The sequence below is a fragment of the Peromyscus maniculatus genome, chromosome 11 (genome assembly GCF_049852395.1).
Source record: "Peromyscus maniculatus bairdii isolate BWxNUB_F1_BW_parent chromosome 11, HU_Pman_BW_mat_3.1, whole genome shotgun sequence".
Classification (NCBI taxonomy): Eukaryota; Metazoa; Chordata; class Mammalia; order Rodentia; family Cricetidae; genus Peromyscus; species Peromyscus maniculatus.
Window position 1 is genome coordinate 53,316,755 of NC_134862.1, and position 27,057 is coordinate 53,343,811.

Consider the following 27,057-nt stretch of genomic DNA (forward strand, 5'->3'; position numbering starts at 1 on the left):
CCAGCCTGGGCAATTTAGTGAGACCCTGCTTCAAAATAAAAAAGTTTAGAGGGTGAGAGATAATGCTCAGTGATAGAGAATTTACCTTGTATGTGTATAGCTTAGGTCTAATCTTGGAATGAATAGATAATGAAAATTAATAAAAGGGTTGGGGATATAGCTCAGTGCTTCATAGAGTACTTGCCTACCATGTATGAGGCCTCAGGTTCAACCCCAGCATGGTCAGCTGATCTGATGGCAGGTCAGAATATAAATTTTTATATAAAGTCTTCTGATTTTTTAATATACTGACAAAACTTAATTTTTTTCTTAAAATATTTTTATAGGCTAAATGAAATATATCCCTAAGTAAAACTGAGCCAGCCTATGTGCTATTTTTGAATTCTAATTTAGATAATTCGACCAAAAGTTAATACAGGAATTTCTACAGTACTGTAACTTGCTACCTTATAGATTTAAGACAAAGCTGTCTTAAATCTGTATAAATAAAAATGCCATCTATGCTGCTTTTCCAATAAAAATAAAAATCCCTTAAATCCACAGGTACATAATAAATCCTTGACTAACAGAATTATACTTTGACTTGTTTTGTCTGTTATAAATACACATTTTAGTTAATACATTAACATATATTATTACTCTAATATTGTTCAGAGTTTGTTTAAATTTCTTTTCACCTAGGGATCGTCTATGATGTTGCTGTTATCAACAGAACTTGAATATGAGCTTTGCCCTCAGCAAATGAGAAAGAAAATTTCACGTGGAAGTAAGTTTAGGGACCATCTTCTAGTCCTGATTTTATAGACCATGAAAAGGAAGCCTGTACAGTATCTCTTGTTTAGAGACTAATCGGCTCCTTATCACTAGTAATCAGGGTCTTTCTACCCTGAGGTGCTTGCTCTGTACTACCCCAGTGTCAAAACACAGAGTAAAATGACATCCACTCTATATTAGATCAGATTTAAAAGTAAAAAATGGTATGTTTAAGGGAAAAACCACATGTATTTCATGTGCATGTGACTTTAGGATGGAAATGGGTTTTTCAAATCTAGAGAAAAATTGAGGAAGTGGCTGGAAAGGTGGCTCAGTGGTTAAGCGCACTTGCTGCTTTTACAGAGGACCTGGGTTTTGGTCCCAATACCCATGCCAACTGCTTTCATTCACAAAACATAATGCTGATGAATTAAGTCAGATAGATTTAAAGCCAGCTGGACACCGAATACTTGCTACACAGATAACCCAGCCATTAATAGGAATCATGACTGATTGACAGGTTAACAGTTTAACATCCTAAAATGGGACCAGTTATCTAGAATGCTCACCAGTGACTATGTCTGTGAGTGCAGTATAGACAAGGTTCAGGGTTAGGAAGCATACATCTTCTTGACAGCAGGTGGCAGACAGCAAAACTGCACTGCTCTGGATTGCTGCTCTTCCCCTCTCTTGCTGAAATCTACCTGTCATGGACCTGGAAGGCTATGATGAACTAAACATTTGGGGCACTAACGTATGAAAGTGCCTGTGGAAAGGGACTTGAAAAGTTAGTTGCATTACAGTAATTACTTGTAGATGTAACAATCTTATTAAATAAGAAACACAGAACCAAATGCAGAGTCAAAAGCCCAAGAGGTCGGAGCAGTAGCTGAGAGCTGAGACTTAAAACCGCCTTCTTACCCTTCCTGCCGCTGCTGTCCTTCCCCTCAGAAAGAGAGCTACTTCCTGTGTGTCTGTCTTTTTATTGACTTTCTGTTCTGCCTTCTCATTGGTTGTAAACCCAACCACATGACCTCCTCATCACTGCCTGTCTATACAGACCTCCAGGTCTCTATGGTTGGTATTGAGATTAAAGGTGTGTGTCTCCATGCTGGCTGTATCCTTGAAAACACAGAGATCTGCCTGTCATGTGATTGGGATTAAAGGCATGCACCACGAACACCCAGCTCCGCTATGGCTTGCTATTAGATCTGACCCCCAGGCAACTTTATTTATTAACATACAAATAAAATCACATTTCAGTACAAATAAAATATCACCATAATTACTAATCTTTCTTAGAAGGGAAATTAAAACCTAAGTATTAATAACTCAAAGTATAAAATCGGCATGTTCAAACTTTGATTATCAATGCCAAGATTACCCGTGGCAGGTCTTCAGTTTCAAGCGGGTTTTAAATATGTCTGGATTAATTAAACAGCATTATGGTTGGTGAGTGAAAGCTAACTCTAGAAAATCAAACGAAATTTTGCTACTTATTAAGCACCTTAGGCAAAGCGTATGCTTACCTTCACTGGAAGGTTTAAGATGCGACAGTCTTAAGAGGTCTTTGTGAGACCAGCCGTTCCTCTGCTTATACTTCGTAACGGCCAGGGCAATGGCCATGCCACCCTTTGCATTGTACCAGTCCGCCACGGCCTTCCGGAGAGCACGGCCCCACATGCCGCACCTCATGCTTTCCTTCAGGTCCTTCTTAAACTGGATGAAGGTGAAGAGGTGGGTCGGAATGCGACAGACCTCAGGCACAGCTTTAAAGGCTGCCTGCTTTGTCTTGATGTCTGAACACTGGGAACAGACGGCCAGGGCAAACAGCAAAGGCTCTGGCTTGGCAGTCCTGCCTTCCTGACTAAAGGCCTTGATTTCCTGTATCACTTCGCCTCCTCGGCCGTCTTCTATCAGTCTGATTAAGGCTTCGGCGTTCTCGAGACCCAGCTTCTGTTCTTTGATATAGTAGGTGCCACCTTCAGAACCAAAACACAAGAAGCGGTGCAGCCGGTTCATGTCTGTGACCTGCCATACGTGTCCGCCCTCCGAGTTGGCTACCTGGCTCGCAGTCAGTGGCTGCCGCTGGTCTACAGGTTCCTCCATCTTCCTTGTCCTCTGGGAGACCTGTCAAAAAGGCAAAATGTTATTACAAATAAAAGGAGTCAATACGACTTTATAAAGGCAAACAATAGGAAATCTCTGCTTACTGAAATGTTATGAAACTTTTTAACTGAAAAGCATCTTTTGAGCTCAGTAAGTTTTCCCCAGTAAAACATCACTATAGATGTCCTTAAGAAAAATTAGAAAAGGCAGAAAATAGAAAAAACAAAACAAAACCCTCAAAATCACATGTGATCCTCTAGTTGCAACTTAGAGTAAGACCTTGCTTATAATTTAAAACTTTTATATATCTACTCATATATTTTTATAATCTAGAGAAATCCCAATTCTTCAAAAGTAGTATAACGATCACAAATAACAACTAATTTTTAAGGTGTAATATATTAGGTCCAATTAATCAAGTGGGTTAATCAGTGTGAGCTCGGAGGGCCAGATGAGGACAAAAGGGGGCAACTACAGCCAACACTAAGAAAAGTCAGCTCCCTAAAGAACTGTGCATCGCTGGCCTCCATTCCAACACCTGCCCTCACAAAGGGAGCACAGGGCAGAGGATTTCAGGGAAATAATGTTTAGCAATGTCAAATGCTTGGAGTCCATCATCTAAATAAAATAATGATGGGAAGTGACTGTTGCCGTGGCTTAGGAAACAGAAGTAACCAGCAAACCCAAGTGTGGCTGAGTCCCGTGAGAACAGGAGACTGTGCAAGCCACTCCACAGAGCTGCTCTCTTCCCAGAAGCACAGCTGTGAGCTATAAAGGAGGGGCAGACACAAGCTGCCAGCCAGAAGAAAACTTTCTTGTTGTCACACCCGGGGGTGCGACACTGAGGCTGATGTTGAAAGAGTTAGCCTGGAGAATGGACAGCAGAGAGAGGGGAGAACTGAGCGAGTGAGACGCCTAAAAGAAACAGGACAGAAAAGGTTACAGTGCTGAGTTTGAAACTGGCGCACGGACGACAAAAGCGAGACCCTGCCTTCCCTCTGAGGGGGAAGAAGTGCTAAGGAAGAGAACTCGAGAGAGATGAGAAATGAAGAAATTTCCGTCTGGCAGACAATGCCCCAAGGTAGGTGGGGAAGCCAGGTAGCTGGGGGAACTGGGATACCACACAGCAAACAATGGTGTAGCGAGAAGTGCAGGAGGGGACTGGACAGTCTTCCGTTCTGAATGTGACAAAGGGGACAGTGATTTGAATTTACATGGGAAATATGAGAGTCAACATTTCAAATAAAACTTACAAAGCTGCTTATGTTAGGGCTGGTGCAGGGTAGGGCTCAGGTGGTGGCAGAGAAAGTGACCACATGAGGGATTAGGGAAGGCTTTACAGTCACAGAGGACAGGCTGAAATTCCTGGTGCTTAAAGCCTCTACCACTACCGTGTCCTCGATTTAGTTTGCCATTTTTTTTTTTAAGAGGCGGGAGAACATTTCCAGCGACTCCACTTTCACTCACAACTCCGAGGAGAAATCCTTGCCATTTGATCTTTACGATGTAGTTACCATTACGAGCCTATTCTTAGCTTTCACAAAAATACTGTGATGGTACTCCAGCCTGTCTACTCCAGCTTATTCACACATGTTAGCGGAGAAACACTGACATGGTACTTAACATTACGTTACTCTTCTATTTCTGTTTTCCTCCCCCAAAGTTCAAATGGTGGGATTTAAAGATCTGAGCCCAAACTTCAAAAGAGATCTTTCTTATTCTTTTCCTTCTGTTATTCATCCCAAGCATATCTACTTCTTATACATCATTGGTTCCTAGGAGAACAAGCAAGGACTGGGTTTTATGTTAAAATCTTTCTTATACATCTAGAACATCAAAGCTAAGTAAGGAGTAATACACATTAAAGGAAAACTAAATAGCATCAAAATTGATTTTGGGGGTTATGCGCTTAATGGAAATAATGCACAATGGATTTTCTTTTCTGTAATTCACTTCTTTTGAAAAAGCCTCACCATAAATGATGAAAAATTTACAATTCTTTATGATAAATCCTGCCAATAAATTAATAAATTTTGTTTTGTTTTGTTCTTGAGACAGGGTTTCTCTATGCAGTCCTGGCTGGCCTGGAACTCAAAGACCAGGCTGGTCTCAAACTCAGAGATCCACCTGCCTGATTGCTGGGATTAAAGGCATGCACCACCACCACCACCACCACCACCACCACCACCACCACCACCACCTAGCTATAAATGTTTTATATGCAGGAAATACAATCAAGAAGAAAAGTAATAAGAACTGGGCAAAATGTCAACAGAGAAGAGAATTTCTCTGTTAGGTTTTCCTGCGGTTTCTCTGACCAGGCTGGCCTGGAGCATGTAACCCTCTTGCGTTGGCCTCTCATGTCCTGTGATTACAGTTGTCACCAAACTCACTTCTACCACTTCAAATGGAAATACAGTTTATGAGAAGGCATCATCTCATTCTGAAGTCTGCACTAGTCTTCAACAGACTAGACCAACCCAAAACATAGTGATTACATCGTGATTGCAAGTTAGATGCTGCAGGATCAAACCAAAAATTTAAGGGACTAGACAGATCCTCCAAAAGACCTCCCCCAAAATAGGAATTGCAAATCTATCTGAGTCAACAAGGAAGTCCCTCCTAATTTAATTCTTATAAAAAAGTAACTGATGCTAACCAGGCAGTTTTCTATGATAAAGATCCCTGCTTTGCCAGTGTGCAATGAGACTACTATGTCTTATAGAATAAGGTATTGACCAATTCTAGAATTGTAAATAAAAGACAGGTAACAGCCAAAGAGATGTGCTCCTCCAGTATTCTTTCAGCGTAAGCAGACTTGCATGTGCTTCTCTGACTATACTTTCCAGGGTACAATGTGAAGCAGCAGAACAGAGGGACGATAGAAAGGCACAGAAAGGGAAATTACAAGGACAATAAAGGAAAGGAGTCCCCAGCTCCTCTAAATCCGGCTCACACCTCTCACTGACAGAGTCAAGAGCTTTTACAACTGACCAAAACATTTCAAGACTCCCTTCAAAGAATGATACTTTGTTTGCTGAGACCTACCTTAAGAAGAGCATTAAAACAGCTAATGGCCAATCCTTAAGGTCAAGACATACATCTCATACATTTGTAACCTTTGACTTTTAAACTTACCAGTAACTCAATTCTCATCAATAAAACTGAAAAATGTACCTCATCAACCACTCCACAATTTTATTCATAAAAGGAATTTCTTTAAAAAGCAATGAGCAAACTAGCTTATTTTTCATTTTAAGCTTCATTTACTTAATCTTTAAATCTAATTATAAATTATGCCTTCTGAGTAATATAAATTTAAAAGCTACAACAATCACCCACACGGTTACTATTACAAAATCCAAGAGTCATTGTTATGCCTATATTCTAACCTGTTTTTCTGAGTATCTTTCTGTGTGTGTGTGTGTGTGTGTGTGTGTGTGTGTGTGTGTGTGTATGTGTGTGTGTGTGCATGTGTGTTTGGTGACATTAGATGTTGTGAAAGGAAAGAAAATTCCTAGAAAGAAGCTGTGTGTGTGTAAGGGCTGATGGAATGATTAAGACCCTGGACAGCCAAAACAATCCTGAGCAAAAAATAAAAAATAAATTGAAGGGCTTACCATTCAAGACTTCAAGATATATTACAGAGCCATAGTAATAAAATAAAAACTTTTTAAAAAGATACCAACTTAAAAAAAAACTTAAAAAAAAAAAAGAAAAGAAAACAGACCTACATACAGCACATAACTACAGCCTTCTAATAGTCAACAAAGATGTTAAAAACATTCACTGGAAAAAACACAGCATCTTCAGCAAAGGATGCTGTGAAAACTAGATGTTCCCGTGCAGAAGAATCAAGTTAGACCTGCATCACCTTGTACAACTAAATCCAAAGAAATCAAAGACCTAAATGTGAAACAGGGTGATGGTGGTAGGGACTCTAATTAGAAGCGGGGAGGGAGGTCACTACAGAGGAAAGGAAGGAAGAAAGGGGGGTAAAATAACAGTATGGATGTCTGAAAAAGTCATAAGGATTCATATTATTATCTATTTACCTAAAATTACATATAATACATAGAAGTCTGTGTAGACATAGTTTAAATGGCATCTGGCTACCTGGGCTGACAATGCTTCCCCAAAGATCCAGAGACCATCTAACAAAAACCCCAACACTAGGTATGAGAAGTCCCCTTTTGAGTTGTTGGTCAGGGTTGTCTAAGAGATTCCCAAAAAATTATAGGCTATTGCTGTTGCCTATAGTTGCCTCCCAGAGCAGGAAGGTAAGTCCTTCCTTATTGCTGAAGACATCATGTATATCAGACACATGACCAAGAGAGCTCCAAATGGATCTGACCTGCAAGCCTCCTCCCTGAGGACTAGTTTTCATGATACCAGAAGATACCATGCAAGCTTCCAAGAGAGGGAAGCAGCTAACAGTCCTACCTAGCTAGCTATGATGCCTATGAACTACAACGACTAGCCTGGCTTCAGACGGACTCATCTGGAAACTGTCTTCTGCAATGGAAGTCAGGGGGCCCCAGCTACATGTGAGCTTAGGTCTCTGAAGAGAACTCCCTCAGGCTACAGAGCCGGCATCTTGGAAGTGCATCTTGCCGTGCTGGTGACTAGGTCACCCACAGCACTTCTTTACTTCCAGAGATATCAGGATAAAAAATTTAAATATAGAGAACTGAATGGCAGTATATTTCAATCTATATAGTCTCCTTTTTGTCATTCAGTACTGAAATACTGATTACTTTAAAACTGGCAATGTTATAGGACATGGTGATACAGTAGTTCCTGATAGTTTCAAAATCCCTTGGAATGTACCAAGTGCTGGGAGTATCTTAGTAATACTAATGAAGTGACTCATCCTGAGCCTCAAAACAGGTTCAAGATTCCCATTAACTAACAGTAGCTTAATTTCTTCTTTCTTCAATGCCAGTGTCCCCTTCCTCAAAATTTAAGCTTCAATCCAGTGGCTTAGAAAGCAGCTGGGCAGGGAGGCAAATCAAAGTCTAGTTATCTGGTAATCTACTCCTATAATAATCAAGTGTATCTAAGTCAGCAAGAATAAGGTTAATTCTTCTTTGAATTGTTCTGACCTTTTTTTAACACAACAGTCTCAAGAATTTATACCAGTTGAAGTTTTATTAAATCTCTATAAATTAGTATGTAAAATGAATAAAAATTTTTAACAATAAAAAACTATAAATTAAAGCTTTGAGAGACATTAACTGTTAAAAAAATGACAATATTTTGAGTGTTCTACACTTGATCTTAGCTATAAGGTTGTTCTATATGTTGCCCATTCTCTTCTTAACTTAGAATATAAAATAGGTAGACACTGGTAAAAATACTGGTGTAATAACACTTCTGCTTCAAATTCAGATCATCCAAATTACAATGTATATTTTTACCATTACTTGTGGTGATACTGTGTCCCCCAATATACTGTGCACCCTGATAAACTTATCTGGGGTCAGAGAACGGAACAGCCACTAGACATAGAGGCCAGAAAATGGTGGCACACACACCTTTAATCCTAGTATTCCGAAGGCAGAGATCTGTCTGGATTTCTGTGAGTTCAGAGCCACACTGGAAACAGTCAGGCATGGTAACACAGGCCTTTAATCCCAGGAAGTGATGGCAGGAAGGAGAAAGGTATATAAGGCCATGAGGACCAGGAACTAGAGGCTGTTAAGCTTTTAGGCTTTTAGCAGCAGTTCAGCTGAGGAATTGGTGAGGCAAGGAAACTGTGGCTTGTTCTGCTTCTCTGATCTTCCAGCATTCACCCCAATAACTGGCTCTGGGTTTGTTTTTATTATTAAGACCCTTTAAGAGTCATGCTACAATTACTAATATAAATATTCCTGTATTTTCTTTCAATCTACACATCTATGAAATCAGTATCTCTGAATCATCTGTTATTTGAAAATGCTTTTTTTTTTACCCTGAGAAGTCAAACAAATATGCAGTTTCTTTTAAAATGGAAGCTAAGAGTAATTTACACTTATGAAGTTATACTACATTACAAAAACTAGGACCACAGTTCAAATATGAATACCATACACAAAGGTAATGCAAATAAGTGTCTCAAGCGCGGGGCAATTAAAAAGTATTTAGCACTGTGGCAAGATGTCACCACGGTAGTATGCTCTGAACAATGTTTTTTCCTCTGGAAGCCAAAAGCCTTCCTTGGAACATGCTTTTAAGAAATGCTGAAAAATTATACTCTTTAAAACTATGTAACACTACGACACTCTGTAGGAGTCCTATGAATGAGAAGTATTAATCGAAAGTAGCCATTTTTGCTTTAATTCATCAGAACCATTTCAAGTGTTTTTTAAAGTAATGCATTATATTAAGAGGGGAGGAAAAAGCTCATTTCTCCGTAAGGCACTGAATCCTGATACACGATTCTCTCATTCCTTTGGACTTTTAGGACAAATCTTTTAGGGCAATTAATAAACAAATCGTTTACTATTCCTCTAAGAGAAATTCGCTTTCCGTCTTCCCCACAAAGCTCCTTCCCAAACCCGTATCCGAGACAACGCCTCTGTACCAAAGCCGCAGGAGGAAGGGGGGGGGGGAGAGAAAGTGAAAAGGGGCCTTGGCACGCCCGCCCGTCCGCCCTCCAGGAGCTTTGCAAAAGCAGTAGAGTCGTCCTGGCTTCCCCAAGACCCTACTAGCCTCCGGTGCAACCGGGCCAGGCCCGACATGTCCCGGCGGGGGATCGGTCCTGCTGCGGGGCGGGCGCGGGCGCACAGAGGCGGCGAAGCCTTTTGACTGGCCTCTCTGCGGCTGGGATGCCGGTGGGAGAAGAGTGCGCACCGGCTCGACCTCGAGTGCCCAGGACCGCTCGGACCGCACGCAAGCCGGTTCCCCGGCCCGCAGTAGGCCTCCAGCGACCCACCTAGCTGTGCCTGGAAGCCGACGCTCAGGTCCCGCGGCGGCGGCGGCGCCTACGGGAGAAAGCCCTGCGCAGCGCGGCGAAGAGGCGGCCGGCGGCCAGAAAGGGCGAGGACAGCTCCAGGTCCAGGTCGGAGCGGGCCCCGCCCCTTCCCTAGCCCCGCCCCTCCCCTCGCTCCGCCCCAGCTCCGGAGTGCCAAGGGTCCCGGATGTGCCTCCCTTCGGCGCTCCGAGGCCCCGCCCCTTCTCCCGCCGGGCGGAGGGCGCTCTACGGATCCTGAGAGGCCGAGGAGGAGGGGGAGGGAGGAGGAGGGAGGAGGAGGGGGGAGGAGGAGGAGGAGGAGGCGTGTCGACGTCTCCTGGGTGGCTAGAGCGTCTTTCCGCGCTCCGTCGCGCGGCAGGTGACGGCGCCCGGAGGCTGTCGGGAAGTAGGCGGGGTGACGTGGGGTTGACGCTCGGCGGCGGGTTTTGCTGAAGGTCCGCGGCCGGTCGGTGGCGGCCGCTGGTGCTCGGGGGCTCCGGAGAGCGCGCGGTGTGGCGTGAGTCGGGGGCGGCGTGTGGCCGGGGCCATGACGAGCAATGCCGGGGAGTGGTGCCTCATGGAAAGCGACCCCGGGGTCTTCACCGAGCTCATTAAAGGATTCGGTGAGCACCAAGGGGACCGTCCCTGGGCCGGGGGTTCCGGGAGGAGGTCCGCGTTTTGGGGCCAGGTGGTCTCACCTGCCGCCACCGGCGCGCCCGGCGTCGGAGAAGGGACTGCAGGGACTGGAGTCGGCGTGCGTGGAAAGTAGGGCTGCTTCTGCGGCCGCGTCCTCGGCCCCGGGGCAGCCGCGTCTACGCAGTGATCTGGGGAGCCACACCACGAGGGGCAAGGATTCCCACCCCCACCCCCCCTCTGCCTGGTGCGCTGCCGTCTTCTCCGGACTTGGGACTCGACTTGGACGGACTCGAGCGTCTGCCTTCCCTGCCTGCCTGCCTCCCTCCGTGTCTCCTCCGTGCTTCTCTTGTCCCTTCCAACTGTCCCTTCCCTGCGGAGCCTCTCGGTCCCCGGTGGGGGTCAGGTGCATCGCCCCGGCCGTCGGTCGCCGTGCGGAGCAGCCGGTCTTAGAGGGCGTGTGTTTTCCAGGGTGGTGTCTGAGGCCCCAGGCGCCCGGGAACTCGAGATTCTAGTTTCTCAAAGCAGAAGTTTCACCTTTCATGTGTGGGGCACCTCCTCCGGACCGCCACCGATGCCGACTACGCCGGCCTGCACGCTGCTGCCCCAGGGTCTTTTACTCCCTCCCTTTTGGCTTCCGGTGAAGTGAGTTTTCTTGAGGTAGTGCTCTCGCCTAGAGGCCACATGCTTACCTCTGGATTTCTTTCCGACTTTATTTCCTTCCGTACTAGTCAACCAATAGGACGTTTATCCTTACTTTCCTCATGTTCCCAGCCTCTGGTTTTTTTTTTTTTTCGATTTTAATTTTTTTCTCAAGTATTGTTTTTTAACTTTTATTAAAATTTGTACCTGAGATAGAGCAAACATTAGTGTAGATCTTGTTTCTTGTACATGGCTGAATATTTGGAATATTACCTAGCATATGTTCAACTGTACCTCCGGCATATGGTTAAGGATTGGGAAATTTTAATGTGACTAACCGGATTGCTGCTCTGAAGAACTGAGAGTTCAAACTATAGTAATAGGTGTTCTTACATTAAGAGTATACAGGAAGTGTTTTAGACATATATGTCATGGAGGAGCTGAGCAAAAGGAAGCATAATTTGAATTTAGTTATCTGAACGTAGCTTACGGAGCAGCTAGCAAAGTCACTAAAACATGGTATAATGAATGGGCGGGAAGAGACTAGATCTTGGATGGAAAGGTAAAGTCCTACTAAATTATATACCCTATTGTATAGATTGGGTTGTCCTGCAGTCACTGGGGACTTAGTCCAAAAAAAGACTTGAATGGAGGTCAAAACTATTAAAATAAAATAATTAGTTTGTGATTAAGATTGATTATGCCTATAGTGTTATGATAAAATGAGATGAGAAAATTGTTTTGAAGATGGTAAGTCTGTGGGAGATTGGCCTGACATTAAGTCATGGGCTACACAGGAAGTAGAGTTAGTGTTTACATAGTATTTCAATTTCAGGTTGCATGTGGAAGTACCCTCTCCTTCTCTTTGGAGCAGGAATACATCCAGAACATGCTACATTACATGAGGAGTTCTCAGGGCTGCCAGCCTTGCAGCAGAGGCTGAGTGGTAGTATATTTCTCCTACACAAGAAGAAAAAATAACTAACAAGACTGCTGGTTTACTGAATGCAGGAAAGGAGAGACAGAAGCGACTGTTACTAGCCTGAGTGGCTAATAAAGTGCAATTAGAAGACTAGGCATGAGAGGAAAGAAAATTAGATCAGTTTTGGTCATCTACTGAATTTGAAGTGTTTGCAGGTTTAGTGATAAATTTTACCTTCAGAATCTTGTTTGTTTTTCGAGACAGGGCTTCTTTGCGCCCTGGCTATCTTGGAACTCACTTTGTAGATGAGGCTGGCCTTGAACTCACAGAGATCTACCTGCCTCTGCGTCCCAGTACTGGGATTAAAGGTGTGCGCCACCACCGCCCACAACCTTCAGAATCTTAACTGATATCATTTAAAAAGTTGACTTTCAGAGATAGTGGCCCAAGTAAATTTATTTTTAAGTTAATACTGCAGTCTAGGGCTGGTGATAAGTAGGAAGAAAGTGCTTGCTGCCCAAGCCTGATAACCTGAGTTGCCTCCTCAGAAACCATGGTAGAAGGAGCTAACCCCTTCTGAAAGTTGTCCTCTGAATTCCACACACTCATTGTGGCATGTGCACATTAGTACTCTTACACACATACACAATAAAAAGAAAGAATGTAGTCCATAACCAGCTATTGTTTTCAGTTTCACATATACATTTGAAAATAATTTAGACATTAGAATAATAATACAGAATGCATTTGCATGCATTAAATAGAAAGCAATAGTTATTAATGGATTGGCTCCTAGTGGTTAAGAACATGTGCTTATAACTGCTTATAACTCCAACTCCAGGGGATCCTTCTGGTCCCAAGGACCCCTGAACTCATGCGTATGCACACGTACAGTTAAAAAATAAACACTTTGGAAAAAGTATCATCGTAGGCTGGAGAGTTAAGTTGACTGAACAGTTAAGAGCACCAGTTGCTCTTCCAGAGGACCTGAATTCCATTCTTAGCACCCACATGGCAGCTCACAACTGCCTGTAACTCCAGTTCCAGGGGATCCAGTGCTCTAGTCTGACTTCTATAAGCACCAGGTGTGCACATACATACATGCAAGCAAAACACATAAAATAATAAAATAAATAAATCGTAAAAACCCCCAAACCAAAACACCGTCAAATCAGCTTCTCAAAACATTCAGTGGAAATCCACTGGGGAAGTCCCTTTGAGGTAGCTGACTGGAGTTCCCCAGAGAATTCTGAGCAGAGCAGAATGCCCCCTCCAGTGAGGCTTCCAGGTAAAAGAACAAATCACAACATTCACAGCATCCAGCAGAAACTAACTGGAGAAGTTGAAGCCAATTTAATGATGTTTTACTATCTACCTGTAACTTACTGATTGTTCATTTACTTTGACTTGCTATATATTTAATAAAAGCACTCATTCAAAACCAGATGTATGACTACTGTAAATCATTCTTCAGACCATACGAAACATTTTTTTTTTCTTGGCCAGTCATGGGAGGCTGATGCAGGAGAATCACAAGTTCAAGGTCAACTTCAGTTGATTAGTGAAACTCTAAGGGGGGAAAAAGAAAAGGAAAATATTTTTGAAATTAGATTTGGAGTTTTATAGTTCTTAGAACTAACTGTACCAACATAGTATGTTAGTGCATAAATATTTAAAAAATTCTGTCAATTTTAATTTTAGAACCTCTTTAGAAGAATGTTCTGCTTTGGATGACATTAGATGATCATATGGTATAGGATTTAGTTCAATTACTTATGAAAATGTTCTCATAAACATCAGTAGTAATGAATGATCTGTCTTGTAGAATATGTTCCATGTATATCCTTCATATATGCATCCTGCTCTGTCTTTGATTTGTATGTAGTTATCTATTGGATCATAGGACTTATAAGTGTTACAATGGTTTGTTAATGTCTGTCCTTGCCAGGGCGTACTACAAAAAGTATTTAGTAAATATTAGTAGTTCATTAACTTTGAAAAGTCTTCCCTCAACTTTGTGTGTCTATGTGTGTGTTTAGTATGCATGTGTTCATGTTTGTGGAGGCTAGAGGTTTCTTTAGTTAGTGTCCACTTCAATTTTTGAGATGGGTTCTCCCATTGAACCTGGATCTCACTTGTTTTCTAGGCCAGCTAGCTGGGCAATAAACTCCAGAAATCTGCATGTCTTTTGCCACTCGCTTGTCTCCCAAAGCTTAAGGTTATGGTAGCCTGCCCTCTTAGGCTTTTTTGTGGAACTGGGACTCCAAATTCAGGTCCTCCTGCTTGTGTGCAGGGACTTCACTGCCTGATTTTTCTCCTCAGCTTTTTATTTAATATATATTAGGAGACTTAAGTTCTTTGTGTTTGGCATTTTCCCCCCTCCCTCCTCTGTGTATAACTGTAAAACATTTCTTTTTTTTTTTTATTTTGCTTTAGACAAAACAGATACTGACTTTGATTTGTAAGCGCATGAGAAAAGCAAAGCTCAAACTTGTTACCTTTTTTGTCAAGTTTGAGCTTCAAGACAACCAGGTGTGGTAGCTCATACCCATAAATTCAGCAAGGAACATGAGATGAGGAATTTGAGCTTACACTTGTGTTTTGTGCTAGGGATTGAATGTAGGTACTCTGCCATTGAACTAGAGAACCATTAAAATAGTTTTTTTTTTGTTTTGTTTTGTTTTTTTAATAGGAGGTCTGAAGGCTTCTCCAGTACTCACTTGAAAATAGTCAGGAATATTAGATTTCTAGACAGCTGCAAGCAAATGTGGGTTTTAATTAGTAGGGGAATTCAGGCATACAACTTAATATCCTGAATACTCTTCTGTTAATCATTTTCTATAGGTATTAGAGAGTGTCTATCCCAAACAGTTTACATACAAGAGACACTGGTAGGCGTAGTCATTTTTATGTATTGTAATACTAGCTAACATCTGGTGGCTTTCAGTGTTAGGCACTATATAAATACGTCTTATTTACTCTTTCTCTCATTTGTGTCTCACAGCAGTTGCATGAGGCTGAGGATGTAGAGGTAAAATGGTCATACATAGTCAATGGTTGAGCCAGGATTCAAATTTAGTGAGTAAGAGGCTGAGTGCCTACCACATGACTGCTATGATGCTTCTAGAATGAGGTTTCTTAATTGGGGCTAACACTATTGGTTAGATAATCCTGGAGACCTCCTTATGTTGCCTAGGCTGGCCTTGAACTGTATTCAAATTATCCTGCCTTAGCTTTCCTGGTACCTGAAACTAGAGATATATTATCTCACCCAGCCAGATAATTTGTGTCCTGTGTAATGTGGGATGTTTATCATTATCTCTTCCTACTAGATGCCAGTGGTAAGTCGTCCGTACTCTCCAGACTAGTGACCAAAAAAAAAAGTCTATAGACATTGTGCTGTATATTCCCAGGGGAGCAAAATAACCATGTGGAAACCAGTGGTCTAGAAGAGTGTGCTTGGGTTAGGGAAAGAGGTTAGTAAAATATATATGCTTGGAATGTATCAAAACTAAGGATGGAGTGTTACAGTTAAGTGCTGGAAGTATGTACTGACTTAAAAAGGAAGTTAAGGACAGCAAGAAACAAAAAGAGCCAGGGACTGAGATGCAGTAGAAGGCAGAGGTCACAGGGCGCTGATGCAGTGTGAACAAACTCTTGAAGCTTCACTCCTGTGCCTTCACAGTAAGTCACTGGGAAGCGAAGCAGAGTGGGACTTGGCGTGTTAACAGCTTCACCTTTTTCATAGGTCATGTCGTGTTGCCCTGGCATGTGTCTTTTAGTTAGTGCATTATTTATTGGTAAAGGAGAAAAGGAGTTATTTGTTTTCTAAAGAAAATAATTTCTTGTTTCAGGTTGCCGAGGAGCGCAAGTAGAAGAAATATGGAGCTTAGAGCCTGAGAGTTTTGAGAAGTTAAAGTAAGTGGAGTTTTAGTGGTATTTACCTACATTTCAGCACACTGGTAAAAACACGCAGATTTGTTTGTTCCTTTTGCTTGAATTATCCTAGGTTGAGTACATTTAGTTAGTTAGTTTGTTTGTTTTTGATCCTGGCAAGTAATGGTAGTTCTAGGACAGGCCTGCCTAGACTATGTAGTAAGATTCTGTCTTTATGAACAAACCAACAGGAAACATTGACTGTAGCTACAAATGGAGAGCCAGATGGGTTTTCATTTCATTTCATTTTAAGTCTTTCAATGGGGACAAGAAATGGGCTTTTCAAAGGGCAAATGGCAGCTGGGCCTGCTGCCTCATTCTTTGTAATCTCTGTTTAGGAAGCTGAGGCAAGGGACTGTCAGGAAGTTTGAGGCCAGCTTGGCTATATAGTAAGTCTTACCTGGGCTCTAGAGTGAGACTTTGTCACTAAAACCCTATAAAGTAAATAAAGGGGGAAATGGGTACTTACAGCTGCTGTTTGTAGTAGTAAGAAAAAAATGAGTTTCTTCCTCCCACTTTTTATCTTCCTCATAGAAAGAGATGAGAGACTCATTCTGGTTGAAATTAGGAAAGGTCAAGAGGTGTCATTTGAACTGTATTTTAAAATATAGTAAAGGATTTTTTTTTTTTAAGTTTTGAGAAGGAAGCTGTCAAAGATAAGAAATCTTAAATAATGATTTCATGTTTCTTATAATTCCATTAAGAGCGAGTAACTTCATTATGTCTGAGATGGCAGTAGCCATTCAGACTGTAGTTTGAGGACTACATAAATTCAATAATCATGCAAAAGTGTGTCCTGTCAGCTGTTTTATATAAACACCCTATAGGAGCTTTATTTGTACATACTGGAATTTGATGTAAATGAATAGCTTCCAGTTTTAAAATGTTCTTTATTTTCAGTTTCCCTTGTTTGTTTTAAGACAGAGCCACATGTAACTCAGGCTGGCCTTAAACTCCTGGCCTTTTTCCCTCTACCTCCCAAGTGCTGGGTTTGTAGGCATGTGCTACCACACTCAGTTATTTTTCTATTTTGTAAAGTGAGTTGATAAAAGATAAAAAAAAGATAAAAAAAAAGCATTGCCTCCAGATTTGAGAAAACAACTTTATATTATTCTGTTCTAAATGATCTAGGTTTTAGTTTCAAGCCAACTTTCTAATGACTATAAGTGACTGTTTTAGTTAAAAATTTTTATATTCACTTAATTTAGTTAGTTTGTATTCTCTTTGTTAAATAGCTGACTATGACTTAATATATTGATGACATGGCTTTGGTCTTGCTAATTTAGTTTTTTATTTTGTAGGCCAGTTCATGGGTTAATATTTCTTTTCAAGTGGCAACCAGGAGAAGAACCTGCCGGCTCTGTGGTTCAGGACTCCAGACTTGAAACAATATTTTTTGCCAAGCAGGTATGGTCTGTAGATCCCTGAAAAATTGCATGAGCCAAGGGACTCTATGTATTTGTGTCTATTTTAGTACTTTCTTTTGTTGTGGGTCCCTTTACACATTTAAAGTTTATTTCCAGAAATTACTTTTGGATTATCTCTTAGTATTTAATGTATTATACAGTAAAACTGAGACATTTAAGAAGTGATCAGAGGATTAAAATTTAACAAGATTGTTACATTTTCATGTAAGTAGCTTATGGACAAACTCGGGGCCTCTACCATAACAAGCAGCCATTCTATAACAAAGTAATTTTGTGAGTCTCAAATAACATATTTTAAATGAATATTTAGCTGTATTTACCAAACCAAAATTTGAAAGTGGTTAAAAAAAATTCATTGTTTTAATCATCTTAAATATTTTAATACCTGGGTTATTGCCACATAGATTGTCTCTTTTGTTTCCTCATGTAGTCTCTCTTTGTTTGAAGTAAGTGAAGAAGCCTACACTTCAATATGTGTGTCGTTAGAAGGAGTAAAATTTTTTTAGGTAACTGTGATATTCTTTGACACTGTATGGGAACTCTAGAAGTGTTATTCTAAAAGTTATGTTGAACTGGTTGAAACAAGCAGGTCGAACTGAGTTGGAGGCTAGACTGGTTAGTACAATGAGTACAGGCTCATCTGGGGCTACACAGAAGACCTTGCTTCAAGAACAAAAAACAAAAAACGTTAGTTGCTTTGTGATATGGGCCTTTTGCTCTGTTAAATTCCTTTGGATTATTTTACCCTTTGTCATTTTTGATTCTACATGATAGTATAGCAATGCTATTTATTTGGAAAACTTACTGTTTATATGCTTCATTTAAATATTAATTTGATTGAACTGAGGATTGTAGCAAGTCACATTTGTTAAAGTCATTCTCTATATTATTAGAAAAATAATGTCATGAAATTTGTAAACTACGCCTTGTTCAGAGTTGTTTTTTTTCCGAGACAGGGTTTCTCTGTGTAGTTTTGCGCCTTTCCTGGAACTCACTTTGTAGACTAGGCTGGCCTCGAACTCACAGAGATCCTCCTGCCTCTGCCTCCCAGTGCTGGGATTAAGGGCGTGTGCCACCACTGCCGGCTTTTATGCCATCAGCAAGTGGAAAAGCAAGGGAAAAGGTAAAAACTGTGCTAGTTAGAATTACAATAGAAGTAACTGAGTTTAGAAAGGATCTTTGTTGTTCCTAGAGATTCATGTCACACTTTGAGAACTGCTCTTGTTTATACAGTGATCAGAAGAAAGTTAAATCTACGTTAGAATTCCTCCATATATCTATCTGGCTCATTGTTTGGAAAAGTTGAAAAAGAGAATAGTTAGTTTAATTTATTAGTGGGATCAGTGTTTGAAATCCAAGCCAGAAAATTATTTAGTTTAAAAATTGTGATTGTTTCTGTCATGTACAAAATTAATACATTATTTCCACTCATACCTGTTAGATCAGGCCGTGGCTCTCTCTTTGGTAATCTGTCTGCTTTTTCCTCTTCTGTTTGTTTATTTATTTTTGGTCTTTTTCTATTTTCCTTTAATTTCTGAATTTCATAGCTTTAAGAGAAGTTAGAATTTCTTTGTTCTTTCTGGAAAATATGCTTTTATTATTGAGTTAAAACATCACTTCTTTCTAATATTATGGAATGACAATTATGAACATAAATATCTTTATAATCTCACACTGACCACAACTAGCCACTTTTAGTAGTTTGACTCATTTAATCAATAAGTAGACTATGTATCTATTATACACATTGTAAGTTTTTAAAAAATATATTGAAACTGAAAGAGTTCATTGTTCTTGCTTCAGAGATGACCACTGTTAAATTCTTATATTTTTTCTTTAGGCCACTATTAAATTCTTATATTTTCCTTTATGTTTCTCTCTCTCTGTATTCTTGTCTATGTCTGTATTTGCTGTTTCTTCCACATTAGACTGTCAATCTGAGAGCTGAGAATTTTGTTTTAAAATATAGTACATGGTATATAGTATGTATCTAGTAAATGGAGACTGAATTGCTTGTAACTAAAACGATCATGACTAAAGAAATTTGGCCCACTAACACCAAGACATGATTAAGATGTGTGGTTTAATCAAACCTAACTATGTTTTTGTTGTGGTGGTAGTAGGTTTTATTGTTGGTGTGGTTTTTTTTGGGGGGGGGTATTCTCACTATGTAGCATAGACTGGTTTGGAACTTGGCATTCTGTCTCAGCTTCCCAGTGTTGGGATTACAGATATGTGCTACTAATACTTGGTCAGAGACTTTGCTGTTGGTAAGGTTTAGGAGAGTACTTGATACAAAAAAGATGATACTATAGTAAGAATTTATATAGTGGTATTAATTGATCTGGTATTTGATTATTTTCTTAGTTATTCATTTTATTTCTTTTTTCATTTTTTTATAAAAATACTTTTTGAGATTAAAAAAATTGTATGTGAGTGTTTTACTTGGATGTATATGTATGTATCACATGCATGCATTGTCTGCAGAGGCCAGAAGAGGGCATTGGATCCCCTGGAACTATAGTTATTGTAGCTGAAGTTTTTTCCAGACCTGCCCAGCCCCACGGACCCCACAACCACTTATAAAATAATCACTGAGAAGCTTATATTAATTAGACTGCTTGGCCATTAGCTCAGGCCTACCATTGTCTAGCTCTTACACTTAAACTCACCCCATTTCTGTTAATCTATATGTCGCCACGTGTTCCATGGCTTTACCTGCTGCCTTTATATGTTGCTCCCTGGACAGTAGGCTGGCGTCTCTTCCTTAGCCTTCCTTTTTCCAGAATCCTCTTCTCTGCTTGTCCCACCTATACTTCCTGCCTGGCTACTGGCCAATCAGCATTTTTATTTATCAATCAATCATCGCAACATATGTTTACAGTATATAGGACATCCCACAGCAAGTTATAGACGGTTGCTAACCACCATGTAGGTGCTAGGAATCAAACTCTAGTCCTTTGGAAGAGCAGTTAATGCTCTTAACAACTGAGCCATCTGTCCAGCCCCCTGAGTTTCATTTCTATCTTAATATAATTTAATATTTTATTTGTATTGTACTATTACTATACTATTTTTAGGATGTCAAATTAATGGTTTCCCAATATTATGTTTCATGTGAGCCTGTGAGGAGAATTATTATATAAATACATCATCCTTGATTTTATGTTTCAAGGACTTAAAGGCTTGCAGTGAAGAGTATATAGGCTTTTAGGAATATTTTCAGAAAACTGAAAATTGAATTTGAACTGGATGTGATCATATGTTGAAGGCTGAAGCATTACATTGCAGTAATACTTTTGTACAAACTTGTCATGTTACTGACAGCTAAGGCATGATTACTAACTTACTTTCTATTTGTCTGACTACATCTCTTCTGCCTTTTAGGAGAGAATTGATTGAATAGTTAGAAAGACTCGGGGACTTCACCAAAAGGTGTTACATTCACCAGCTATGGTTTACTAGAACTGGTATATAGATCAAAATCAATAAAGGAGAGAATTGTGTGAAGTAAAATCCAGAAAAGTTCCATGGGTGGAACTTGTGGTTATATTTTGCTGTGGTGTCACAGACTGTACTGACTTTTCGCTCAACACATACTGACAGTATGGAGGGTGTTGTCTTCAGGGAGATTCTGACTGATTTGTAGTGGTAATGGTTTTTATAGATCTCATTGGTTTTTCATGTAGATTACCTTAGTCTTCTGCCCGTAGGAGACAGAGCTGATAATGCTGACCCGGAGTCCCCACTCTAAGGCACATTGTTAGAATATGAGTATGGCACAAGGCCCTATATAAAGGCATCTTTCCCAGGCATCACTTTTCAAGACCCCCTAGGTAGAGTTGGACCAAGGAGTCAAACTTTTGAGGAGTTATTTGCTGAATAAATAGATAAAGGATTTGACCTTGTTGAGGAGGTCTGCACAATCTGTTCTGAGTAAGAAGTAGTTCAGCTGAAACTGTAGGTTAAGTAGGTATTACCTAGAGGAAGAGGCTGAGGGTTATTCCAGACTAATAACAGCTTCATGGTAAAAGGAAGTATAACTACTGGAAGATACTAAAAGGCTGGCGTAACTAATTATGGAGAGCAGTGGGGAGATGATGTCATGAAATAGGAAGTTGAGTAGTCAACATGCTAGTCAGAATCAGGTTAGGCTATATACAGGTTTAGAGAAACAGTGGTCTTACAGTAAGTAATCAATTTCCTCTTTTCTTTTATGACCACAAACTTCAAGGCAACAGTTTTGTTTCTTTGTGTATGTCTGCTATTTCAGAGTTTTCTATAATGTTCAAGATCATTGCCAGAGTTTGGTCATTCTAACACAGTTCCAGATGCCAGATGGTAGAAAGCAGGCAGTACACTCTGTTGCCTTTATGGACATTTACAGAATTTGTCATATGCTTACTTTAAAAAGTTAAACAAAACTTAGTAACTTGAGTTAGCAAAGGAAACTAGCAAGATTGTCTTCATTCCAATCACTGTGGACCAGGCCAAAATTTGGGTGTTCAGCTCTTACACAAAAAGAAAAAGGTAGATACTGGAGAACAACTGTCGGATTATACCTGAAGGAAAGGGACAGGTCACATAGTGTATTTTAGGTTGATGGACACTTTCCCTTTTTAGTTTGCTTATTCAGCATCAGTGATACATTTTAGAATTGATACAGTGAAATAAATAAGTTTCTCAGGGTTTTCAAATATTCTTTGAGATTCAGGGACAATAAATCAGTATTCCTGGGAATTAGGATTCTTTTAAGTGTACTTCTAAAAGTCTTAACACTATTATTTGAGAGACTTTTTTTGCTTGAGAATTTCATACATGCATGTAATATGTGTTGATCAAATCCCCTCATTCCTTTCTACTCACTTCCTTCTTTGATCTGCCCTCATAATCGCATTTCTGTCCCAGTCTGATATACTCTGCTTTTAAACCCACTACTGAATGTTGCCTATATGTGCAAGGGTAGAGGGCTGTGTGCCAGAGGATGGGTAGTCTCTACAGGACCACATTCCTGAAGAAAACTGACTCTTCTTCATTAGCTCCTCAGATATGTATGTGACTTTATGAACTCCTCCCCCATCCATGCTGGGATGCTGGCTGGCTTGATCTGCACAGGTCATAAGCATGCAGTTGTAGCTACTGAGCGTTCATGTGTGCAGCAGCCCTCATTAAGATTGTTCTCTGTATTCTGTGAATGGCTTTGGCAGGCTTAGTTTTAGTATGAGGGCCATGTAATTCAGTGAAATAAGTTGGAATTTATTTTATTTCTATTATCTTGAAGAATTTTTGTAAAGTCAGGATGATTGTTTTTCAGTGCCACTCATAGCGGCCCACCCCTTTAAACCCAGCACTCACGAGGTAGAGGCATGCAGATCTTGGAGAGTTCGAGTCCAGCCTGAGACACTGTCTTGAAAAAGCAAAGCAAAACAACAAAAAAGATTTTTTTCTTTTCAAATTTTGGTAGATTTGGCCTATAAGGTCATCTTAGTTTGGCATTTGTGAAAATCTTTTAAACTATTCTGTAAGTTTAATAAAAACTTCAGGCTATTTATTTCTTTTAGAGTTTCCCCCTAGAATTTCTCAATTTTGGCAAGAATATATTATAGAGATTCAGCTGTGTATTAAAGCTATACCTTGACCAGCCAAAGGTCCTGTCAAGAGGCAAGCCATTTATTATGAATATTTGGTTCTACCCAGCCTTTAATATCTCAGCTGTCTTCTACTATGTAATTCATGCATGTCCAAGTATTTCCAGACCTGCTGAACTTCCAGGTGACTTCCCTGCTAGGTCATATAAGCAAAGACAAGCTGGCAGGAGACACAAAGCTTTGTTTCTTGGGCAAATGAAGCTTAGACCATCTCCCTGACCGGAGGCCTAGTGGCTCTGCAGAGCAGCTGACTGAGAACAAAAGAGGTTTCTACATATCAAGGTGACAGGTCAAATAACATTCCTGAGGAGGCAGAGAATTGTGTGCCCCAGAAAAGAAAGGGTGGGCATTTTCTGCAGAAAGAGACAGAATGGCATGGCGAGAGTGAAGAGAGGAAAACAGGTTCTGTAGAGGGTAAGCAGATCTCGGGTAGAGTTTACTGAGTGCCAGGAGTAGAGAGTAGTGGAAATGGAGAAAGAGGAAATAGAGGATGAAGATGAGGCTGGAAGCATAGGAGTTTAGTTGTTAGCAGGACTATGAGCTAGGGAACTAGACAGAACTGAAGCTATGTAGACAGGATTTCATCCCAGAGAAATAAAGTAGATGGATAAGAGCTTGGTATGTCTAGAGTTATTCCTGCCTTGAATGCCTAATGGAGCTATATAACTGAATTGATAGAATTTTGTCTTAGAGGAATAAAGTTAACAGACAAAAGAATGTACATAGTATACATAGATTTTTTTTCCCCTCAGATATCCCACGCCAGATGTAGCAAGCCCCCGGACCCTGGGTAGTCTATATTTGGCATTAAATTTTAAATTTATTTCATACGGTTATTAACATTTCCTTATTTTATATATTTTACTTTTAGGCATATTCTTGAGTTCTACATTCCTTATTTATGTGTTTATATAAAAGTAGTTTTATTATTAATATTTTACCTTTAGTATTTCACAATTTGTTAGTGTTAAGATAACAACCTAGTCTTGTTTGTATTTTCAATCCTCTCCTTAATTTCAACTGAATCGTTCTGAAATACTTTTTATTATGTAGTTTCTCTATTAAAAATCTTTAGGAAATCTTTAAGATCATTGATTTGTAAGTTAGTAAATGACCCCTATGACTACAACCATACCAATACAACCAAAAATGCTCTGTAGTTTTTTTTTTTTTTTTTTTTTTTTTTTTTTGGTTTTTCGAGACAGGGTTTCTCTGTGTATTTAGTTCTTAAATATATCATCTTAATTTGTTCCTTTACATAAACTCTTGCCATATTTTAGAATGAATTTTATTCTGTTTGCTTTATTTATTTAGTCCAAATTTTCAAAGTTACATAAAAATATAAAACTTTCCTTTAGAAAGGACCTCTGATATCTCAGTTAAAATTATTTCTTCTATATTAGTTTGGTTTTCTGTTGTTCATAACTCTGTGTGGCTCCTCATTCCCCAAGTTTCTTCATGAGCAACATGCTTATCTCCGTACTTAGTTTGATTGTGTGTTTTTGAGATAAGGTCTTACTATGTTGAACACTAAAGCTTAAGGGATCCTACTTCCTCAACCTCTTAAATTTACTTTTTATTTTAAAATTTAATAGTGTGTGTGTGTGTGTGTGTGTGTGTGTGTGTGTGTGTGTGTGTTGTTATGTGGTATTGCATATCTATGAGTCTTTGGGCATGTGTTCTTACATACAGACAGATGCCAAGGCAGGTGTCCAGCATCTTCCTCTTATTGTTGTGTGCCAACTTTGGAAAAAAGCATTGTTTTCCTCTTAAGAAGCCAGACTTTGCCTTATTCACGGTTGTGTTTGTGTGTGTGTGAGTGTGTGTGTTGTTTTGTGTTTTTTTGAGACAAGGTCTCATTGGGGAGCCTTGGCTGGCATTGAATTTGCTATGCAGACCAGGCCTGCCTCGAATTCAGAGATCCGCCTGCCTCTGTTTTCTGAATGCTTGGATTAAAGATATGCACCACCATGCCAGGCCGATTCACTGTTTCTGCCTTTTTTTTTAATTATGTATGTGTGTTTGCATGTGGGTTTGTGTACATGAGTGCAGATGCTCCCAGAGACCAGATGTATTGGATCCTTTGGAGCTAGAATTACCTACAGTTGTGAGATGTCTAATGTGAATCAAATCCAGGTCCTTTGTAAAAGCAGCAAGTGCTTGAAACTGCTGAGGCATCTTTCCAGCCCCTTTCATTGCAACTCATTTTGTTGATGTTTACATTGAATGTAAAGGTGTTGTGAGCATTGTAGAAAATAATATTTTATAAAGTAGTTAATGATCTTGCTAGAGAAGCCCATATGCATATATATATACACACACACATAAATATATTTAAAATCAGCTTAGTATGATGTCTGCCATACAGATTCTAGAGTCAGACTGTCTCTCAGTTAGCTATGTGTCTTTGGGAAAAACCACTTAATTTTTTGTGTCTCAGCTTCTATAAATATAGCATAAAAATATTATTTTTGTAGTTTGTTGGGAAGATTAAAATAATAAAATGTGTAAGGTACCCAGAAAACTATCTGGTACAAAGGAGGTACTACTAACTTTTTCTTGGCTCATGTTTATATAAGATGTATGTATGTAGTCTGTTGAACATAAAATATGATGACAACACTGGCTTATGATTGAGTGAAAATATGTGGACAATATACTCTCTTGTTGGAAGAAGTACATTAAGGGGAGGACATTCCTTTGTTCTAGTCAGCTGTTTTAAGTTAGGCTGGTTGGTTTTGCTATCTTACCTGGACTTGTTTTCAGTCTTAGTGGTTGCTAAGTGTCTTTGACTGTCTCAAATCTTCAACTCAAGAATTTTATCAAGTTCCTGAAAGTAGATCAGAGCGGGAACTAAATGTTTATGCTAATGCTATATGAACTAGAATTTGAATACTACTTCTGTTTGGGGGATGTTTTGCCAATAAAAAAATTTAAAGCAAACTCATTGTATTCTTCTTTTTTTCTATTTGTATAGGTAATTAATAATGCTTGTGCCACTCAGGCTATTGTAAGTGTGTTACTGAATTGTACCCATCAAGATGTCCACTTAGGAGAGACATTATCTGAATTTAAAGAATTTTCCCAAAGTTTCGATGCAGCTGTAAGTAGTCTTCTTAACCTTAAAATGACCTATTTGTGATTGTTCTTGTTGTAATAGGCTACTTTTCAATATTGTTTTAGATGAAAGGGTTGGCACTGAGCAACTCAGATGTGATTCGACAAGTGCACAACAGTTTTGCCAGGTAAAAGATCTGTGCCTGTCTGTCTGTCTGTCTGTTATCTCTCTCTATCATTTTTGTCCCTAGTGTTTGCTCTCACCACTCCTTTTTATTCCCTGTAGACAGCAGATGTTTGAATTTGATACAAAGACATCAGCCAAAGAAGAAGATGCTTTTCACTTTGTCAGTTATGTTCCAGTTAATGGAAGGCTGTATGAATTAGATGGATTAAGAGAAGGACCAATTGATTTAGGTAATTTGCTTTCTGTTCTGATATTTCACATTGGAGAAGGGAAAACAAGATTTTATATTCTCTTTTATGTTAGTTCCAGTTCTGCTTAAATTTTGAGGATGAAAGCTACTTTGAGGTAGTATGATATGATGGTCTTGAGCACTTGATGAAATTAAATCACAGATCATATAGGAAGGACTTACTGACCCTATTCATTTGGGGCCTATGATTTTTTTTCTAAGGGAATGTGCTTTCTCAACACATAACTCACATAATTTATTTTTAATTAAAATAAGTAAATTTATTTATTTTGAAACATGGCTTCTGTCTAAGAAGCTGGCCTTGAATGCTCAGCTCTGCAGTGTAGAACAAGAGAAGGGGAAAGGATCTTAAGGGAGTTGGTCATGGAGTCCATGTGACAGGAAAGCAGAAATGGGAGAAAGAAGGAATCAACTAGAAGGGGGTAGGAGGCATCAGGAAGGGCACTGTGGGAAGACAGCAAATGGAAGCGAAGTAGAGTGAGGTGTGTGTGGGAAAATGCCATCATGGAAAAGCCATGCGCTTCATGATAACCTAAAATATTACTTAAAACTCTGTGTG

General features: G+C 39.8%; 2 protein-coding genes and 1 non-coding gene across 7 annotated transcripts in view; 2 read left to right on the plus strand and 1 right to left on the minus strand.

Annotated features, from left to right (window-relative positions):
* The window catches only part of Ro60 (Ro60, Y RNA binding protein), a 28,901-nt gene extending 18,955 nt beyond the window's left edge, over window positions 1-9,946 (minus strand). The window contains exons 1-2 of the mRNA XM_006975353.4: window positions 9,779-9,946; window positions 2,283-2,883 (exon numbers count right to left, since the gene is read on the minus strand). Of these exons, the coding sequence (XP_006975415.1) occupies window positions 2,283-2,862 (580 nt within the window). The 5' untranslated portion in view covers window positions 2,863-2,883; window positions 9,779-9,946. The remainder of the gene's footprint in view (window positions 1-2,282; window positions 2,884-9,778) is intronic.
* Window positions 9,947-10,068: 122 nt separating this feature from the next.
* Window positions 10,069-27,057, plus strand: part of Uchl5 (ubiquitin C-terminal hydrolase L5) — a 30,821-nt gene continuing 13,832 nt past the window's right edge. The window contains exons 1-6 of one of the 5 annotated variants that reach the window (XM_076547576.1): window positions 10,069-10,419; window positions 15,848-15,911; window positions 17,231-17,336; window positions 25,982-26,107; window positions 26,188-26,249; window positions 26,348-26,478. In XM_076547576.1, coding sequence (XP_076403691.1) covers window positions 10,344-10,419; window positions 15,848-15,911; window positions 17,231-17,336; window positions 25,982-26,107; window positions 26,188-26,249; window positions 26,348-26,478 — 565 coding nt within the window. In that variant the 5' untranslated portion in view covers window positions 10,069-10,343. The remainder of the gene's footprint in view (window positions 10,420-15,847; window positions 15,912-17,230; window positions 17,337-25,981; window positions 26,108-26,187; window positions 26,250-26,347; window positions 26,479-27,057) is intronic. The other 4 variants (XR_013043317.1, XM_076547575.1, XR_013043316.1 and 1 more) reach the window with 4 other exon arrangements.
* Window positions 11,908-12,039, plus strand: LOC121821451 (small nucleolar RNA U109). Its single transcript, XR_006062281.2, has one exon. It is a non-coding gene; the product is annotated as a small nucleolar RNA U109 (small nucleolar RNA).